Here is a 21,007-nt window from a genome sequence, read left to right on the forward strand (position 1 = left end):
CTGGTGATCAAGGGGGGGGGGCTTGCCTGGTTGCTCTGGCAAGAGAGAGGGGTCGTCAACACCGTAGTCGTACTGGGTAGCAGCGGCGTCGGTCTCGGTGTCTAGCGAGAGAAGAGGGGGAAGAAACAATAAATATAATGCAAGCATATGCATAGTGATGCATGATATGACAAGTAACGGCGTTAGAGGTGCCCTATCGCGGTATGAGGTGATACCGGTGAAGGGGGAAAACATCCGAGAAAGTATCCCCAGTGTTTCGCGTTTTCGCACAGATGAAACAGAGGGGGAAAGTTGCGTGTTCGCTATGCTAGGGATGCGTGGCGGATAAACGGGCTGCGTATTCAAATTCGTCTCATCGTTCTGAGCAACTTTCATGTACAAAGTTTTTCCATCCGAGCTACGGTTTATTTTATATAAATTTTAAAAGATTTAAGTCATTTTTAGGATTTATTTATTTAATTTAATCAACATTATCCAGAATAGTGTCTGCTGACGTCATCATGACGTCAGCATGACGTCAGCAGTTGACCAGGTCAACCTGACAGGTGGGTCCCGTTCGTCATACTCTGTTTTAATTAACTAATAGTTAATTAGGTAAATTAGTGATTAGGTTAATCTAATTATAATTAATTAACTTAATTAATTCCTTAATTAATTAATTAATTAATTAATTATTATTATTATGGGCCAAACGGGGCTGCAACCGAGCGGAGCCCCGGGGCATTTGGGCGCGAGCGCCGGCGGCCAGGGGCCGCGACGGCGACCTGAGCGGGGCTGGGACGGCGAGCGGCTGTGGCGCGAGGCGAGGCGGGGCGATGGCGCGGGCGGCGGAGGAGCAGAGCAGCGAAGCAAGGCCGAGCAGCATGGGGCGCCGTCGAGCACGGCGGCCAGCCGCAGTAGCGGCGACGGGGATAGGCGCAGTGGGGAGGCGCGAAGGCGGGCGCGAGCGTGCAGCACGGGGTCAGGCGGAGCGCGCGGTGGGCGCGCCCGAGCACGGCGAGGTGCCCGAAGGGGGGGGGGCGGCCGCGGCGGTGAACAGCGTGGCAAGGGCGGGGCTGCACGGGTCGCAACGCGGCCGCGTTCGATCTGCCAGGAGAGGAGGGGAAAGGAGGACGGCGGCTCACTGCGATTAGTAGGGTCGGGGGCAGCGGGGGTCGAGGAGGTCGTCGGGGTGGCTCCGACGACGGGCGGCGTCCCGGGCAGCAGCGGACGACGGAGGGCGGGCGCATGGCGTCGGGGGGGGGGGGGCGATGCGGCAGGCGTGGCGAGGGGCGCTGCTGAGAAAGAGGGGACGGGGGCGCGAGGATGCGGGAGGGGGCCGGCGAGGCGGCGTCAGGGTTCACTCCCCTCGATCCGATCTGGATCGGGGAGGAGGAGAGCGAGTGGGGGGGGGGGGGCGAGTGGGGCGACGGGGTGGGGTTAGGGTTTCGGGGGTGTGGGGTTATGGGGGAGTGGGGCCGGTCTGGGCCAGTGGGCTGGTCCAGTTGGGCCACGGCCCAGGGAGAGGGTTCTTTCACTTCTTTTTTTTAGCTTTAGGTTTTAGCTTTTCTGTTTTGTATTTTCTCTTTTGTATTTACTTTCTTTTATTTATTTTCTTTTCTGTTTTTAAATCATTTTAAATTACTTAGGCATTTTATAAAAATGGGTTTGCTGCACCATAATTACCTTTGTAATATTTGGCGTCCACCGAACATTTTTGTTTTAATATTTGAAAACTTTTATTCTTTGGTTGATTTTGAATTTGAATTTGAATCAGTTTCGAACTAACACGAGACTAGGAACAGTAATCGAGGTGACGTGGCATCATTAGCAGAGGTTCACTGTAGCTTAATTACCCGGGCGTTACAATAAGTGTAGGCAGATGGGCCACTAGTCCAATGTTTGTCCAGGAAACAAGAACGGTAATGGGGATTCAGGAGTCAGCAAGCCAAACCCCTTCCAAAAGGGTCATGTCAACCATGTTAATGTTGAGGAGGTCTATAATGAACCTGATGCAGTGATTGGTAAGTTCTTAATTAACTCAGTACCCGCGCTTGTTCTTTTTGATACTGGTGCATCGCATTCATTTATTTCGAGGGTATTTGTTGATAAACATGGATTGCCAACCAAAACACTTAGTATGCCTATTAGAATGAGTTCCCCAGGAGCTGAGATGATAGCAGGTGTTGGTTGTCATCAGTTGACTTTGTCTATTGGAAAGCATGATTTTCCTATAGATTTGATTATATTGAAGTCACAAGGTCTGGATATTATTTTGGGTATGGATTGGTTGCAGTTATATAAAGGTCATATTGATTGTGCCAGTCGATCTATCACTCTCAGTGCACCAGGAGGGAAGAGGATCAAATATGTGTGTAAGTATAAGCGTAATCAGGTGCAGGTGAACTCTCTTAAGGGGGGTAGCCTGGAAGAGGTTCCAGTTGTGAGAGATTATCCGGATGTGTTTCCAGAGGAGTTGCCAGGTATGCCACCAGATAGAGATATTGAGTTTCTTATTGATTTAATACCGGGCACTGGACCTATTGCAAAGAGACCGTATAGAATGCCTCCTCAAGAGTCGGAGGAATTGAAGAAGCAGATAAGAGAATTGCAGGCACAAGGATTTATTCGCCCTAGTTCATCACGTTGGGGAGCCCCAGTTTTGTTTGTGGAGAAGAAGGATGGGACCTTGAGGATGTGTGTTGATTATCGTTCTCTGAATGAGGTAACCATTAAGAATAAGTATCCTTTGCCTATGATAAATGATCTGTTTGACCAGTTGGAAGGAGCTACTGTGTTTTCTAAGATTGACCTTCATTCTGGTTATCATCAATTAAAGATTCGTGAGCAAGATATTCCAAAGACTGCTTTTACTACGAGGTATGGGTTGTATGAATATACTGCTATGTCATTTGGATTGACTAACGCCCCTGCATACTTCATGAATATGATGAACAAGGTTTTTATGGAGTTCTTGGATAAATTTGTGGTTGTTTTCATTGATGATATATTGGTGTTCTCGAAGCATAAGCAAGAGCATGAGGTGCATTTGCGTTTGGTATTGGAGAAATTGAGGGAACATCAGTTGTATGCCAAGTTTAGCAAATGTGAGTTTTGGCTGAATGAGGTAGCATTCCTTGGACATGTTGTGTCAGGTAATGGAGTTGCAGTTGATCCATCTAAGGTTGCTGCAGTTAGAGAGTGAGAGACACCCACGACAGTTGGAGAGATTCGCAGCTTTTTGGGCCTTGTAGGTTATTACAGGAGGTTTATTGATAACTTTTCCAAAATTGCAAAGCCTATGACTGAATTATTGAAGAAGGAGAAGAAGTTTGTTTGGACTGATGAATGTGAAGCCAGCTTTCAGGAATTGAAGCAGCGTTTGGTTACAGCACCAGTCTTAACTCTGCCGGATATACATAAGGACTTCCAGGTATATTGTGATGCTTCTTGTCAAGGACTTGGGAGTGTTTTGATGCAGGAAGGTAAAGTTGTTTCTTATGCTTCACGTCAGCTTAAGAATCATGAGCATAATTATCCTACACATGATTTGGAGTTAGCCTCAGTTGTGCATGCATTGAAAACTTGGAGGCCATATCTTATTGGTAATCATTGTGATATATTTACTGATCATAAGAGCTTGAAGTATATTTTTACTCAGAAGGATTTGAACCTCAGGCAGAGGAGATGGTTGGAGCTTATTAAGGGTTATGATTTGAATGTGCAGTATCATCCTGGTAAGGCTAATGTTGTTGCCGATGCATTGAGTCGTAGGAGCCATGCTAATGCAGCCAATATTGATGATATGCCACCAGAGTTATGTGAGCAGTTCAGGAATCTCCAGTTGGAGATGGTTCCTAAGGGATATTTAGCAACACTTGAGGTAAAGCCTACTTTGCTTGACAGGATCAGAGAAGCTCAAAAGGGTGCTAAGGAGATCGCTGAGATAAAAGAGAATATGGTTAACGGTAAGGCAGAAGGTTTCCATGAGGATGAACATGGGGCCATATGGTTTGAGAAGCGTATTTGTGTACCTCAGGATGCAGATATCAGGAAGTTGATTCTTCAGGAGGCGCATGATTCACCTTATTCTATTCACCCAGGTAATACTAAGATGTATTTGGATTTGAGGGAAACATTTTGGTGGCCTAGCCTAAAGAGGGAAATTGCTGGGTATATTGCAACATGTGATGTGTGCCAAAGAGTTAAGGCGGAACATCAGAGACCAGCAGGTTTGTTACAGCCATTGCCTATACCTGATTGGAAGTGGGATGAGATTGGTATGGATTTCATTACAGGTCTACCCAGGACTCGGTCAGGTTATGATTCTATTTGGGTAGTTGTTGATCGTTTGACTAAAGTTGCTCACTTCATCCCGGTAAAGACTACTTATACCAGTGCTCAGCTAGCAAAAAATTTATATGTCTAAAATTGTTTGTATGCATGGAGTTCCAAGGAAGGTAGTGTCTGATATAGGTACTCAGTTCACATCCAAATTTTGGCGTCAGTTGCATGAATCCTTGGGCACCAGGCTGCAGTTCAGTACAGCTTTCCATCCACAGATAGATGGGCAGACAGAGAGGGTAAATCAGATTTTGGAGAATATGTTGAGAGCTTGTTCTTTGGACTATGGGTCCAGTTGGGATGATAATTTACCTTATGCAGAGTTCTCATATAATAACAGTTACCAGGCTAGTCTGAAGATGGCACCATTTGAGGTATTGTATGGTAGGAAGTGCAGGACACCGTTGATGTGGGATGAGGTTGGAGAACGTCAATTCTTTGGACCAGACTTGATCAGAGATGCTGAGGAGAAGGTCAAGTTGATTCGTGACAGGCTGAAGATAGCACAGTCTAGACAGAAGAGTTATGCAGATGCAAAATGCAAGGAGGTGACATATGAGGTAGGAGACCGTGCATACCTTAGAGTTTCACCACTTTGTGGAATTAAGAGGTTTGGAATCAAGGGTAAGTTAGCACCACATTTTGTGGGGCCTTACAAGATCTTGGAGCGTAGAGGAGAGGTAGCTTATCAGCTGGAGTTGCCAGAATCCTTGTCAGGAGTTCATAATGTGTTTCATGTATCTCAGTTGAAGAAGTGCCATGCAGAGATGATGGATGTTCCATTGAGGGACACAATGCCACTTGAGGCAATTCAGTTGAAAAGTGATTTGACATATGACGAGAAGCCTGTTAAGATTCTCGAGACAGCACAGAGAGTTACTCGTACCAAGACAATCAAGTTATGCAAGGTTCAGTTGGATCATCACACAAAGGAGGAAGCTACCTGGGAACGAGAGGAAGATCTCAAGCAGGATCACCCACACATATTTGCTAGCCAGCCCGAATCTCGAGGGCGAGATTCATCTTAAGGGGGGTAGGTTTGTAACATCCCAATTTTACTAAATTAGGATGTTAATAGATCATTCATATGCATATCATATTTTTATTGCATTATTTGTTTTTTCAGAATATTCAAATCATTATGCAACAAAAGGCAATTTATTTGGAGTGGAGATAACATGACTTCTCCCCTATTTTAAAAATGTTCATAATGTGCAGAATATTATTTCCAGTTCATCTGATATGTTCTGGTAATTTTTGTGATCTTCAAAGTATTTTAATTGTGTGTTATTTTACTGTTTGTGTGGCCTTTTGCATCAAAATGAATTTCCAAAATTGCATTAGTATTGGAACTAGTGTTCCTGTAGTTTATAGCTATAGGGCTATTTTTACTGTGTGTCTATGTATTTTTATTTAGAATTTATACTGTGTATTTTATTTTATTTATTTTGTTCTACTGCTGTAGTTTTTGTTTAAAAAAAAGAACGCAACGCAGCGCCGCAGTGCACTGCACGGCCCAGACAGCCACGGCCCACCAAATCCCACCGCGCGCAGCCCAGCACCCCACTCCGCCGAAGCGGTACGCAGCGCCGCACCCGATCCGCCAGCTTGCCTCAGCCGCTGACCAGCGGGCCCCGCTCCCCATCCCCTTCCTCCGGTCGGACGAACACGCGCGCAGCCACACCGCTCGCACACCCGAGCGCGAGCCGGATCGATCTTGCCCCCTAGTCGACCTCGTGCTCCCCTAGGACTCCCTGGACACGTAAGGGTTTGCCCCGCACCCCCGAAGCCTCTTTCCGATCCTTTCCGTCGTCCGCACGCCTGTGTTGGGAGAATTGGATCTCATCGAGGAGCTTCAGCCACCGCCGTCGTTGACTGTCCTAATCCACCGCCATAAGGACGCCCAGCCGCTGCACTTGTCACCGTTCGAACCCCCTCTCGACGCCGCACTCGTTTGACACCTCGGGTTAACCTGTAGCGCACCAGGGCGACGCCGCCACCAATGCCCGACTTCGCTGGAGCACGCCGGAGTTCAGGAGCTCGCCACCGCCGCTCGAGGGAGCCCCGTCGCCGTGGAACAACACCACCACCTCCACCACTCACCACCGCATCTTCCTGTCACTTCCCCCTCGCCGGAGAGTCACCGGAGGAGCGCCACCACCGACGCTGCTCGCTGCCGCCGTTTTCCTCTGTACACGGTGAGCACGCGCGCACAGGAGGTTTTCAGCCAATAGGCCCCTACCCTGTGGTTGTTCGCTACAGGAACAGCACAGGAGTTCGCTACAGGACCAGGGGATTTCTGTTTCTTTTTGTTTTTCACAGATTTTCATCCAAAATTCAACTAGCTATACCTTTTATTATATATATCCGATTTAGGTAATTATTTTTCCTGTGCACTCACAAAAATCGGTACATTATCACAGTACCAACTTTGAGCATGTTTGCACTGTTCAAATTTGAATTCGTTTAAATTTGAATCAAATCTTCCGGAGGCCATAACTTTCAAACCGTTTATCGGAATCGAGTGATTCTTTTTGCTTTGTGACCGTAGTGCAATTTAGGCGCTGTTAAGCCTTTGTTGTTGAGTTTTAAAAATGGTTTTCTTGATATTGGTTTTGTTTTGGTTCTATTCGTGTTCTGGTGATTGATTTGTTGAATTGTGTGAAACATGTAGATTGTCCGGAGTGCGACGCGAGCTATTGTCAGGAGTGTGACTTTTTGAACCAGAACCAAGGCAAGTTACATGTTGATCATCCTTTACCTATTGTTTTCTATGCATGTAGTTATATCACACTATGAATATATGCATGTATAGGATTACTATATTAATTTGCTATGCTGTTGAGCTATCTTCCCATTTTTGCAAATCGTGGTAGTTGTAGGTTGCTATGCTTTGTAGACGGGGGTGGTTCGTGTATTCATTGAGCTTACGTGAGGATTATATATATAATAATTTGAGTAGTAAATCATGATTTAATTCACCTCTGGGCGGAAGTGGTATTGCTAGGGTGGTTTCAAGAACATCATGGTTTATACCCTCTGAATGTAAGTGGACGGCCGCCCAGGCTCAAAAAGATCAGACAGACTTAGTGACTAGTAGCTTCCATGTGCGACCACTAGCTAAATGGGCTCTGGCTTAGTTGATCAGTTGTGGGACCCTTACCCGGATGTGCCAGCAGATGTAGATATAATAGATGGGATGGGCCTCCAGTCCCCCACTAGGGGACTGCTTCTGAAAGACTTCGTCTCAATCTTCTGGTTGGGTCCAGTGGGTAAAGCGTACTAAACTCTGCAGAGTATTAAAACTAATCATGATTAGCCGTGCCCCCGGTTATGGGCAACTTTGAGCCATTATGCCATTACAGTTGTTGGATGATCTTGACAGATGTGACACTCAATAAATTTGTTGGGCAACTTAATAAAGGGTAGGTTGGAGTTGATTTTGCCAACTCAACCTTGTGCATTTAATTGTAGTAATAAAAGAACTAAATAATAAAATTTGACTATTAGGTAGTTATTAGGATAAAATCAGCTTTCGGCAAAATAAACCCCCAAGCCTTCCTTTGTTGTACTATGCATATACATGTAGGTCTGCTTTATTATTACTCCTATGTAACTCGCCAATACATTCCAAGTATTGACCTATATGGCTGCAACGTCTCATGTTGCAGGATATTCCGACGAAGAGTAAGGTACCATTAGGGTCGCGAGTCTGCACTCAGCATCGCCAGTGGGCTATGATGGGACTCATCGTTATTTTTTGCTACTTTCCGTTGTTTGGTTGAATAAAGCTAGCCAAGTGCTATGCAAATTGTTTTATTTTATATATTCTGGATCATACACTGTAATAAATGATGCACTTGCTATTCTGGTATTCATCTATACTGTCTGTGCTAGCGAGTTCGATCCAGGGACTAGCACGGTAAGCACAGAGACTCAAATCCTTCAAGGTTTGGTTGTTACATTTGAGTTATAGAAGTATTCTAAATAGTCAGATTGCTATAGACTCTTCTGTTTTGACAGATTCTGTTTTCTTTGTGTTGTGTGCTTATTTTGATGGCTCTATGGTTTTCTTTGATGAGTTTTTGCCATAGAAAAGTTCGAATACAGTAGATATAATACAAAAACAAAATATGAATTGGTTTGATACAACAATTATAATAGTGATTTATTATTCTTATACTAACAGATCTCACGAAGGCTTTGTTGAGTTTTGTGTGATTGAAGTTTTCAAGTTTTGGGTTATCTTACGATGGATGAAGGATGTAAGAGCCTAAGCTTGGGGATGCCCCAGCATCCCAAGCTATTATCCAAGAATGAGCAACCAACTAAGCTTGGGGGTGCCCCCGAGTGGCATCCCCGCTTTCTTCCAACAACTATTGGTATTTTACTCGAGACTATATTTTTATTCGTCACATGATATGTGTTTTGCTTGGAGCGTCTTGTATGATATGTGTCTTTGCTTGTTTTATTTTGTTAAGTCATCAATCCTTGCTGCACACACCTATTTGAGAGAGCCAAAATTATATCTTGACTTGTTAGAATTGCTCTCTATGCTTCACTTAAATTTTTTATGAGCAATGGACTTGCTCTAGTGCTTCACTTATATCTTTCTGAGCACTGTGTGTGAGGGAGTCCTGGATTAGGGGGTCTTTGGACAGCCGGATTATATCCTTTGGCCGGACTGTTGGACTATGAAGATACAAGATTGAAGACTTCGTCTCATGTCCGGATGGGACTCTACTTGGCGTGGAAGGCGAGCTAGGCAATACGGATATGGATATCTCCCCCTTTGTAACCGACCTTGTGTAACCCTAACCCTCTCCGGTGTTTATATAAATCGGAGGGTTTTAGTCCGTAGGACACAACAACAATAACATACAATCATACCATAGGCTAGCTTCTAGGGTTTAGCCTCTCTGATCTCGTGGTAGATCTACTCTTGTACTACCCATATCATCAATATTAATCAAGCAGGACGTAGGGTTTTACCTCCATCAAGAGGGCCCGAACCTGGGTAAAACTTCGTGTCCCCTGCCTCCTATTACCATCCGCCTAGACACACAGTTCGGGACCCCCTACCCGAGATCCGCCGGTTTTGACACCGACATTGGTGCTTTCATTGAGAGTTCCTCTGTGTCGTCGCCGTTAGGCTTGATGGATCCTTCTATCATCGTTAGCGATGCAGTCCAGGGTGAGACTTTTCTCCCCGGACAGATTTTTGTATTCGGCGGCTTTGCACAGCGGGCCAATTCGCTTGGCCATCTGGAGCAGATTGAAAGCTACGCCCCTGGCCACCAGGTCAGGTTTGGAAGCTTAAACTACACGGCCGACGTCCGCGGAGACTTGATCTTCGACGGATTCGAGCCTCTGCCTTGCGCGTCACGCAGTCACGATGAGTACGATTTAGCTCTACCATCAGACAGTGTTCAGGAGATCGCACCGGCAGCCGCTCCGACCCTCAATTCGGAGCCACTTATGCCGTCCATGGACGGGTGGATGGACCCCGCCACGGAGGCCTTACCCTCAGTGGCGATTGAGCCAAACATCGACCTTACCTTGCACGAGAGCCGTATTCTTAAACTGCTGGATCTTTCTCCGGCCACGGACTCCGTACCGCCTACGCCCGTTCCTATCGAATCCGATTGGGCACTGATCATGGAGTTTACCTCCATGGATATCTTTCAGCACTCGCCCTTCAGCGACATTGTCGGTGTCAAAACCGGCGGATCTCGGGTAGGGGGTCCCGAACTGTGCGTCTAGGCTGGATGGTAACAGGAGGCAAGGGACACGAAGTTTTACCCAGGTTCGGGCCTTCTTGATGGAGGTAAAACCCTACGTCCTGCTTGATTAATATTGATGATATGGGTAGTACAAGAGTAGATCTACCACGAGATCGGAGAGGCTAAACCCTAGAAGCTAGCCTATGGTATGATTGTTGTTCTGTATGTTGTCCTACGAACTAAAACCCTCCGGTTTATATAGACACCAGAGAGGGTTAGGGTTACACAAAGTCGGTTACAATGGTAGGAGACCTATATATCCGTATCGCCAAGCTTGCCTTCCACGCCAAGGAAAGTCCCTTCCGGACACGGGACGAAGTCTTCAATCTTGTATCTTCATAGTCCAGGAGTCCAGCTGAAGGTATAGTCCGGCCATCCGGACACCCCCTAATCCAGGACTCCCTCAGTAGCCCCTGAACCAGGCTTCAATGACGACGAGTCCGGCGCGCAGATTGTCTTTGGCATTGCAAGGCGAGTTCCTCCTCCAAGTACTTCATAGAAGATTTTGAACACAAAGATAGTGTCCGGCTCTGCAAAATAAGTTTCCACATATTGCCATAGAGAGAATAATATTTACACAAATCTAATCTGCTGACGTATTCCGTAGTGTGACATCGCACCACGGCCAAGCATTTATTCGAATCATTTTATTGTCCCACCTCAGCGTGTCATGCGAGGCGGTTTCCTTGGCACGTCTCGTCGAAGCAGAGATCGTGTCCCCTTATTCTGGGATTCTCATCAATACGGGCGTGGGTAACCCAACTGTGCCATTGATTACGGCGCTTGGAGATAAGCGAGTTTTACCAGGCTAGTGGGGACACGTAGTTGCGTCCACCCATATAAGGGGATAAGGATCCACATTTTCACCTACGCCTTCTTCCTCCTTTGCCTATCCATTTTCGCGCACTCGAGCTCCAGCGCCCAAGTCCGCACTCCCCACCTCAACCTTTTCCAGCCATGTCCGAATCGGGAGGCAAGTGGATGGTCTCCTCCATCATGGAGGGACACATCAAAAAACTGAGGAAGGCCGGATACTTGTCTAACGACATCGCGTACCGGCTTCCTGAAGAGGGGCATCTTCTCCCCACCCCAAGGCCCCATGAGAGGGTAGTGTTCCTTCCCCACTTCCTCCGCGGACTGGGCTTTCCTATTCACCCATTCGTCCGGGGACTCATGTTCTACTACGGCCTGGATTTCCATGATCTGGCCCAGAACTTCATCCTCAACATCTCGGCGTTTATCGTCGTGTGCAAGGCTTTCCTCCGAATCTGCCCCCATTTCGGCCTATGGCTCAAGACTTTCAATGTCAAGCCGAAGGTGGTGCGCGGAAACCAGGCGGAGTGCGGAGGCGCCATGGTGGGCAAGATGCCCAACGTCTTATGGCTCGAGGGCTCCTTTGTGGAGACCCTGAAGGGGTGGCAATCAGGGTGGTTTTACATCACCAAGCCGCGCGACCCTGAGTGGGTCGCAGCCCCCGAGTTCCGGTCCGGACCCCCAACGCGGCTCACGTCCTGGAAAGAGACGGGCCTGTCGTGGGGCAGCAAAGAAGAGGTGACTGGACTGCAAACATGCATCCAAACCCTGGTGAACAAGCAACTGAAGCTTGTCAATGTAGTCTAGGTTATGCTCATCCGCCGGATCCTCCCGTGTCAACAAAGGGCCTTCAATCTGTGGGAGTTCAACCTGGAGCAGCACCGAACTCGGAGCAGGCTCTTTGACACGACGTACGAAGATGCCTGGAAGGCGCTTTTCAAGGGCGCCGAGGCTCCCGCATTCGCTACCGAGGATCGCGGATTCAGCGCGCAGCGTCACGCTAGCGCGGTAAGTTGTTTTTACCTTTTACAGGGTATTAGTTTTTCATAGTTTAACTCTATGCGGGATCTAAGCTCCCTTACCTTTGACAGGATTGGCAGGCGAAGTCCGGACAGATTGACTGTCCGGCTCCTTTGCCCGAAGACCCAGCCGATGCCCGCTTGGCGAAGCTGCTTGTTCCGGCACCCTATGTGGTGCCGGAGAAGAAGGCCACGAAGAAGGCCACGGGGACTCAAAAAAGTGCCCGGCGCCAGGAGGTGTCAGGTTCATCATCCGACGGCTCCAAGGCGCATTCCTCCCGTGAAGACGAGGAGGAGGAAGAAGAGACCTCTCCCCCTCCAGCAGGAGGAGAGAAGAAAAGGAAGGCCGCCCTCACTGGGGAGGCCGAAGGGTCCAAGAAGGCGAAAACCCTTCCTCCGGACTATTCCACCGAAGCCGACGACGGCGAAGAGGAGTGGCCGCTCAGGGCCAAGCCCCTGGCAAAATCGTAAGTATCTGGATACCAGAGTAATTCATAGTATTCCTTTATTGCACAGCTTTCCCTTATGTCGAATATGATTATGCAGCCCACCCAAAGACCGTCTCGGCGCGTCGTCGAGCGGTTCACTGGACTCGTCGGATGTGAATTCGCTTCCGACGGATACCTCCCCCCGCCCTACGGATGACACCGAAGTGTTGTCCCAACAGGTTCCAAGCCAGAAGGAGGTGGTCCTGGAGGCGCCGCAAGGCGACCTCCCGGACTCCAGGAGTAAAGGGGATAAAAACCCCCCAGGGCTCCAAGTCCGGCTCTAGGCCAGACACCGCTCCGGAACCTTCAAAGGTTCCAGAGTCCGGCGGGCGACCTCCTTCCAAGAGGAGCAAGCCCACCGTGCCAGTGACCCCCTACCAAACGGAGGCGCCGGACAATCTGTTGGAGGTGCTCAAAGGCGCCTCCATCAACGGGGAGCACCGCACCATTATGAGTGCGGTGGTCTAGAAGGTTCAGTCCGCCAAGAGTGGACTGACTGAAGCTTGTGCTAGCCTTTTAACAGGCTTTGAGGTAAAGAATGTGTAAATAATATTACCGCATAGACAGTAGCCCCTGATGCTCTGTTTGGCGTTCGGGAAGAAAAGCCGAATAGAGGATCAAATAAAATTCATAGGAGTCTAACAAAAAGGAGTCAATATGTGTATGCAGGCTTCTCTGCTAGCGTCCGCCGCACTGACTGCGGAAGTGGACACTCTAAAGCAGAACCTTGAGCAGTCCGAGCAAGAGCTCGGGCGTGCCAAGAAGTAGCTCGAGGACAAGGAAGGTAAGAAATACCTTGTTTAAATATATATGAAAAAGGTGCAATTGCAAAAAATGACAGAATTATCGTGGCTATTGTAGGGGCCACTTCTGAGGTGGCGACCCTTAAGCAAGCGCTGCACGAGGCCGAGAAGAGGGCGGCCACGGAGCGCACCGAGCGGGAGAAGTATGAGGCCCAGGTTGGCAAGGTGCGGCAAGAGCTCCATGCTCTCATGAAAAAACATGAGAGTTTGGAGCTTGACTCAAAGACGCGAGCGTCCGAGCTCGCGGTGGCTATTAAAAATGCCAAGTCTGCCAAGGCCGAATCCTAGAAGACCCTCCAGGAGTTGGATGCGGTGAAAAAGATAGCAGCGGGTAAGGCATTCTTTATGCAAAGCAAACACATAAACGTGAGTTACTTGTTACTTACCCGAATCCGGAGCTCTCCAGGAGTGTTCGCAGATCTTCCCCGTAGCGTGTCCGATGCCGCCGCATTCTATCGAGCCGAGGAGGGCAGCTCGACAGAGAAGGTGTTCTGGTCTCAGTATGCTGAGGCCGGACACCCCGTGCCCCTGAGCGACCAACTGAAGCAACTGGTCGAGCTCCACAAGGTGGCCGAACAGGCCATGAAGGGCCTCATAGTTCGACTGTGGCCTGGAGAGGCTCTGCCTGGGAGCTATTTCAGGCTGGTGCGGCGGCTGGTGGGGGCCTGTCCCAGGCTCGAAGTCATCAAGCGCTCCGTCTGCATTGAAGGTGCCCGTAGGGCCCTTGCCTGTGCTAAGGTGCACTGGGGCAAGCTGGATGCTGAGAAGCTTGTGAAGGACGTGCCACCGCTGGGGAAAGAGCATCGCAAGACCGAGAATTATTATAAGGATGTTCTGAAGGGTGCCTGCCTTATGGCGGATGAATGTTCCAGGGATGTAATTTTTGAGTAAAACTCGCTCGTTTTGTCCTGTGCGCTGAAAACTTGTTCATATGCGCTAAGCAATGCTGTTGGAATTTAAAATATTACCTTCTATGCGGCTGTTTATCAATTCTGAGATATGGCGAGTCGTCAGCTTCTGCCCCCGTGCCTCTAGTGCTGGGGTGTTCGGGGATAAACCTGAGCGCTCTTTTTCCCATGTTTGGGTCCTTCGAGGGAGGCGCTCAGCACAACGAACAAGGCAACCGGACTATAATGCGTGAACACTCTCACTTAGCCATAGAATTCTATAATTTTAAATTTCAGCAAAGCCCCTGGTATTCAGAAGACCGAGTTCGGGGCGCTATCCACGCCTTGGCCGGACAAAGCCGACTCCTCGCTCTAAGCGGCATAAGTCTTTAGGGACTCGAAAAACCTCTCGAACAACGACCAGCTCTCGCTTCATCATGAGAGTCAGTTTTAGCTTTCTCTACTGAGGTGCTCGACCCAGCTCAACTGGGGCACAATCGCAGTAGTTCTCCTAGTGCTACCTTAGCCGACATAGCAGAACGAAGGCACCAAAACATAGGAGCCGGGCAAACCCAACTATTGACCCAAGACATGATTCGGAGCCGATGCATATAATGCTATAAGTTCGGGGTGCCGCACTTGTTAAAGTGTTCAGACTTCTCACACTATATTGAGGGGTACTAAAGCCCCTGGCGTATTTTGGCCGTACCAGAGTGTACGGGTGCAACATGTCGTTAAGGAACATATATTTGTAAAAAAAAGAGTAATGCAAAAATAGACAAAAGCTATGCATTGTTTATTAAAAAGGGTTGCGATCAAAGCAGAACGATACAAATAATGGGATAAGCAAAAGGTTGGACTATTTAACATATCCGTTCCAGGGGCAGGCTGTGGAATGGATGCGAAACAGGTATACTGCTCGTGATAGAGACCACATGGGAGTTCCGTAATGTGGCATGGCTTGTCTGCTTCCCTGGTTCTTGCATCCTTTGTGCGGCAATTGAATTGCCGAACAGGCCTTCCGAAGAATGGAGTCCTGAAAGTAAGAGAAAATTAAAAAATCGGCAGCCCCTGGTGCGGTTTAAGCCGTGTTTCGGGCGTGCCGTGATGGTGCCCCTCCCCCTGTACCCATGGTATTTCTAGAGCGTAGTTATGTACGCGAAGTATTGGCGTCGCATTCTTGCGAGGGCTGGGGTTGGGGCCGCATTGCTACGCCTGCTCGGAACGTTCCAGGCGGTCTTGTTGTAGGTTACTCCGAGCGCGCTTGACGGTGTCCGGACGTTTAATGGCCGGACTGGAGAATTGCCTGGAGAGGCTGCTTTGTACTTCCGCTGCAAGGGCCGCCGTGTGCTCCTCCGTTCGGAGGGAGCGTTCAGTGTTTCCATTGACCATAATTACTCCTCGAGGGCATGGCATCTTGCGCTTAAGGTATGCATAGTGAGGTACCACGTTGAACTTGGCGAATGCGGTTCGCCCGAGCAGTGCGTGATAGCCACTGCGGAATGCGACTATGTTGAAGATTAACTCCTCACTTCGGAAATTATCTGGAGATCCGAAGACCACTTCAAGTGTGACTGAGCCTGTATAGTTGGCCTCTACACCTAGTATTACGCCTTTAAAGGTCGTTTTGGTGGGCTTAATCCTCGAGGGATCTATGCCCATTTTCCACACTGTATCCTGGTAAAGCAGGTTCAGGCTGCTGCCGCCGTCCATAAGGACTCTGGTGAGATGAAATCCGTCAATAATTGTGTCTAGAACCAATGCGACGAATCCACCATGACGGGTGCTAGTGGGATGGTCCCTTCGATCAAAGGTGATCGGGCAGGAGGACCATGGGTTGAACTTTGGGGCGACTGGCTCTACCGCGTATACGTCCCTTAACGCGCGCTTCCGCTCCCTCTTGTTGATGTGGGTTGCGTATATCATGTTCACCATCCGCACTTGTGGGGGAAAACCCTTCTGTCCACTGTTGTTCGGCGGCCGGGGCTCTTCATCATCATCGCTATGCAGCCCCTTGTCGGTATTTTCGGCATTTAACTTGCCTGCCTGCTTGAACACCCAACAATCCCTGTTGGTGTGCTTGGCCGGCTTTTCGGGGGTGCCATGTATCTGGCACAAGCGGTCGAGTATTCGGTCCAAACTGGACGGGCCCCTAGGATTTCTTTTGAATGGCTTTTTCCACTGACCGGATTTATAGCCTCTGAATCCGGCATTAACTGTCGTATCCTCAGCATTGTCGCCGTTAATGCGGCGCTTCTGCTTGTTGCGACGTGACCTGCCACTACTATCCCTAGTATCCGAATTACCAGGGTTCTTGGTCATATTGTTGCTACGAGCAAGCCAGTTGTCTTCTCCCGCGCAAAAGCGGGTCATGAGTGTCGTGAGTGCTACCATAGATTTCGGCTTTTCCTGTCCAAGGTGCCGGGCAAGCCACTCGTCACGGATATTGTGCTTGAAGGCTGCTAGGGCCTCTGTGTCCGGACAGTCTACTATTTGATTTTTCTTTGTTAGGAACCGTGTCCAGAATTGCCTGGCCGATTCCTCTAGCTGCTGAATTACGTGGCTTAGGTCATCGGTGTCTGGTGGTCGCACATAAGTGCCCTGGAAATTGTCAAGGAATGCGGCTTCCAGGTCCTCCCAACAACTGATTAATCCTGCTGGCAAGCTGTTAAGCCAATGCCGAGCTGGTCCTTTAAGCTTGAGTGGGAGGTATTTGATGGCATGGAGATCATCGCCGCGGGCCATGTGGATATGAAGGAGAGAATCCTCGATCCATACCACAGGATCTGTTGTGCCATCATATGATTCGATGTTTACGGGTTTGAAACCCTCGGGGATTTGATGATCCATTACTTCGTCTGTGAAGCATAGTGGGTGTGCGGCGCCTCTGTACTGGGCAATATCACGACGTAGCTCCAATGATCTTTGTCTACTGTGTTCGGCCCTACCGGATTTGTGTCCGGCGTGACGGTTACCGTCTCGAGTCGTGGGGCGCCCACGCGATCCGTAGATCGATCTTGTTTGCCTTTCCTTGTCCTCCAACATATCTCGCAGGTCAGGCGCATTTTCCCGTGCCTTGGTACGGGGTGCGGCTTGAGTGGAGGGCCGAGAGGCCTCTCTGTCGCGGCCACGAGGTGGCCGGTCGGCCATGTCAAGTGCTGGTGATGTAGGTTTAAGTGCTTCCTCCTCTAATCGGGGTAGCAACCTGCGCTTTGGGTAGCTCTTGGAAGGGCGTTCGAGTTTATGCTCTTCGGCCGCAAGGACTTCAGTCCATCTGTCGACTAGCAAATCTTGATCAGCTCTAAGCTATTGCTGTTTTTTCTTGAGGCTTCTTGTCGTGGCCAAAAGCCTGCGTTGAAAACGCTCTTGCTCGACGGGATCCTCTGACACGACGAATTCGTCGTCGTCGAGGCTTGCCTCGTCTTCGGAGGGAGGCATATAATTATCGTCCTCGACCTCTCTGTCCGCCGCTCTCTCATGAGGGCTGGCTTCTCCATCCTCCTGTGCTGAATCTTGCTGGAGGGTGTTTTCTTCGGCACCCTGTGGAGTATTATTATCTCCCGTGCTGGAATCACCGTATTTGCTTTGGCGAGATTTTGAGCGGCGCCACTGACGCTGGTGCTTAGGCTGTTTCTTGGAGGGGTCATCCTCCGCTGTTCCACCGCCATCTCCTTCTTTTGGGGTGTCCACCATGTATACGTAATATGACGAGGTGGCTTTCCAGGGCCCAATAGGCGCTGGTTCTTTATCGTCTCCTGCATCGGCGTCCATACCGTCGATGTCTTCGGAGTCGAAGTCGAGCATGTCGGTTAAATCGTCGACAGTGGCTACAAAGTGGGTGGTGGGTGGGCTTTGAATTTCTTCATCGTCCGTATCCCAACCTTGCTGACCATAGTCCGGCCAGGGCTCTCCTGATAAAGAGAGAGACTTTAGTGTCTTCAAAATATCGCCAAAAGGTGAGTGCTGAAAGATGTCCGCGGCAGTAAACTCCATGATCGGCGCCCAATCGGATTCGATCGACAGGGGTGCGGAGGGTTCGGAGTCCGAAGAGGAGTCCGGCTCCTTGGAGTCATGAGTCTCGCAGAGTGCGGGGCTGGTGTTCGGCTCGATCGTTGTTGGGATCGCAGCCCCCGAGGCAGCGTCCAACCACCCATCCTCAATCGGCGCAGTTGGCTCCGAATTAAGGGTCGAAGGCGGTGCGGGTGTGGCCTCCAGGGCACTGTTCGGCGGCAAAGCTAGATCATGCTCGTCGTGACAGTGCGGCGCGCTCGGCAGTGGCTCGAATCCGTCGAAGATCAAGTCCCCGCGGATGTCAGCCGTGTAGTTTAAACTTCCAAATCTAACCTGACGGCCAGGGGCATAGCTTTCGATCTGCACCAGATGGCCAAGTGAATTGGCCCGCAGTGCGAAGCCGCCGAAGACGAAGATCTGTCCGGGGAGGAAGGTCTCACCCTGGACTGCATCGCTATTGACGATCGTAGGAGCCATCAAGCCTAACAGCGATGACACAAAGGAACTCTCAATGGAAGCACCAATGTCGGTGTCAAAACCGGCGGATCTCGGGTAGGGGGTCCCGAACTGTGCGTCTAGGCTGGATGGTAACAGGAGGCAAGGGACACGAAGTTTTACCCAGGTTCGGGCCCTCTTGATGGAGGTAAAACCCTACGTCCTGCTTGATTAATATTGATGATATGGGTAGTACAAGAGTAGATCTACCATGAGATCGGAGAGGCTAAACCCTAGAAGCTAGCCTATGGTATGATTGTTGTTCTGTATGTTGTCCTACGGACTAAAACCCTCCAGTTTATATAGACACCGGAGAGGGTTAGGGTTACACAAAGTCGGTTACAATGGTAGGAGATCTATATATCCGTATCGCCAAGCTTGCCTTCCACGCCAAGGAAAGTCCCTTCCGGACACGGGACGAAGTCTTCAATCTTGTATCTTCATAGTCCAGGAGTCCGGCTGAAGGTATAGTCCGGCCAGCTGGACACCCCCTAATCCAGGACTCCCTCAGACATACTTAACTCATTAAGGTCTCTCTCCTTGTCAGGAGGATCTTGGCCGGACTAGGATGCGGACGACGAAGAAACTCGCGACCCACCCACCACCCACTTAGTAGCCACTGTCGATGACTTAACCGACATGCTCAACTTCGACTCTGAAGACATCGACGGTATGGACGACGATGCGGGAGACGAAGAGGAACCACTGCCCACAGGGCACTAGACAGCTACCTCATCATACAATATATACATGGTGGATACACCCAAATAAGGCAATGTCGACGAGACAGCAGAGGATAACCCCTCCAAGAAGCAATCCAAACGCCGACGTCAGCGGCGCTGCTCTAAGTCCCGCCAAAGCAAAAGTGGTGATACCGGCACAGGAGATAATAACACTCCGGATAGTGCCGAAGATAACAACAGTCCCCTCCAGCAAGATTTAGAGCAGGAGGATGGAGGAGCCAGCCCTCCTGAGAGAACGGCAGACGGAGAAGCGGATGATGGTAATTACATGCCCCCCTCCGAAGACGAGGCAAGCCTCGGCGATGACGAATTCACCATGCCAGAGGATCCCGTCGAACAAGAGGGCTTCAAGCGCCGGCTTATGGCCACGGCAAATAGCCTTAAGAAAAAGCAGCAGCAGCTTCAAGCTGATCAAGATCTGCTAGCTGACAGATGGACTGAAGTCCTCGCGGCCGAGGAATAAAAACTCGAGCACCCCTCCAAGAGTTACCCAAAATGCAGGTTGCTACCTCGACTGGAGGAAGAAGCGTATGACGCGGCTGATCGGCCACCTCGTGGCCATGATAGAGAGGCATTCCAGCCAAAAACTCAACCCGCACCCTGACGCCATTCAAATAAAAAAGCATGGGGAAATACACCAGACCTGCAAGACGTATTGGAGGACAAAGCAAAACATGCAAGATCGATCTACGGATCATGGGGGCGCGCCACTATGCGAGACGATAAACGTCACGCCGGATACAGTAAAAGTAAATCCGGCCAGGCCGAACACAGCGAGCAAGACCCATTCGAGCTGCATTGCGATATAGCCCAATACAGAGGCGCCGCACACCCCCTATGCTTCATAGACGAAGTGATGGATCATCAAATCCCAGAGGGTTTCAAACCCGTAAATATTGAATCATACGACGGCACAACAGATGCTGCGGTTTGGATTGAGGATTTCCTCCTCCACATCCACATTGCCCGCGGCGATGACTTACACGCCATCAAATACCTCCCACTAAAGCTCAAAGGACCAGCGTGGCATTGGCTTAACAGCTTGCCAGCAGAGTCCATTAGCTGTTGGGAAGATCTAGAAGCCGCATTCCTCGACAACTTTCAGGGCACTTATGTGCGACCACCAGACGCCGATGACTTGAGCCACATAATTCAGCAGCCAGAAGAGTCGGCCAGGCAATTCTGGACACGGTTCCTAACAAAGAAAAATCAAATCGTCGACTGTCCGGATGCAGAGGCCCGAGCAGCCTTCAAGCATAACATCTGCGACGAGTGGCTTGCCCAGCACCTTGGACAGGAAAAGCTGAAATCTATGGCAGCCCTCACGACACTCATGACCTGCTTCCGTGCGGGAGAAGACAGCTGGCTCGCTCGCAGTAACAACATATCAAAAAACCATGGTACTTCGGATACCAAGGACGGCAATAGCAGGTCACATCGCAACAAACATAAGCGCCGCATTAATAGTGACAATACTGAGGATACGGCAGTCAATGCCAGATTCAAAGGCTCTAAACCCGGTCAGCGGAAAAAGCCATTCAAAAGAAGCACTCCGGGCCCATCCAGTTTGGGCCGCATACTCGATCGCTCGTGTCAAATACACGGTACCCCTGAAAAGCCAGCCAACCACACCAACAGGGAA

The 21,007-nt window shown here is 49.6% G+C and overlaps 1 protein-coding gene across 1 annotated transcript; it reads left to right on the forward strand.

The window, feature by feature from the left end:
* Positions 1–3,280: 3,280 nt before the first annotated feature.
* Positions 3,281–5,577, forward strand: LOC147964731 (uncharacterized). The gene is made up of 4 exons (XM_087530133.1): positions 3,281–3,412; positions 3,707–4,082; positions 4,771–5,231; positions 5,542–5,577. The coding sequence occupies exons 1-4, from the start codon at positions 3,281–3,283 to the stop codon at positions 5,575–5,577; spliced, it is 1,005 nt and encodes a 334-aa protein (XP_087386259.1).
* Positions 5,578–21,007: the final 15,430 nt, after the last annotated feature.

Source organism: Triticum urartu, chromosome 6A (genome assembly GCF_056163025.1).
Source record: "Triticum urartu cultivar PI428250 chromosome 6A, HENAU_Tu73, whole genome shotgun sequence".
Lineage (NCBI taxonomy): Eukaryota > Viridiplantae > Streptophyta > Magnoliopsida > Poales > Poaceae > Triticum > Triticum urartu.

Bases quoted from the DNA above. Each gene is read 5' to 3' on its own strand.
- LOC147964731 (XM_087530133.1), top strand. From the start codon at position 3,281: ATGACTGAATTATTGAAGAAGGAGAAGAAGTTTGTTTGGACTGATGAA. The intron at 4,083-4,770 runs GTAATACTAAGA...TCTTTGGACCAG, and splicing joins ACCTTATTCTATTCACCCAG to ACTTGATCAGAGATGCTGAG. The intron at 5,232-5,541 runs GTTCAGTTGGAT...CATAATGTGCAG, and splicing joins AGACAATCAAGTTATGCAAG to AATATTATTTCCAGTTCATC.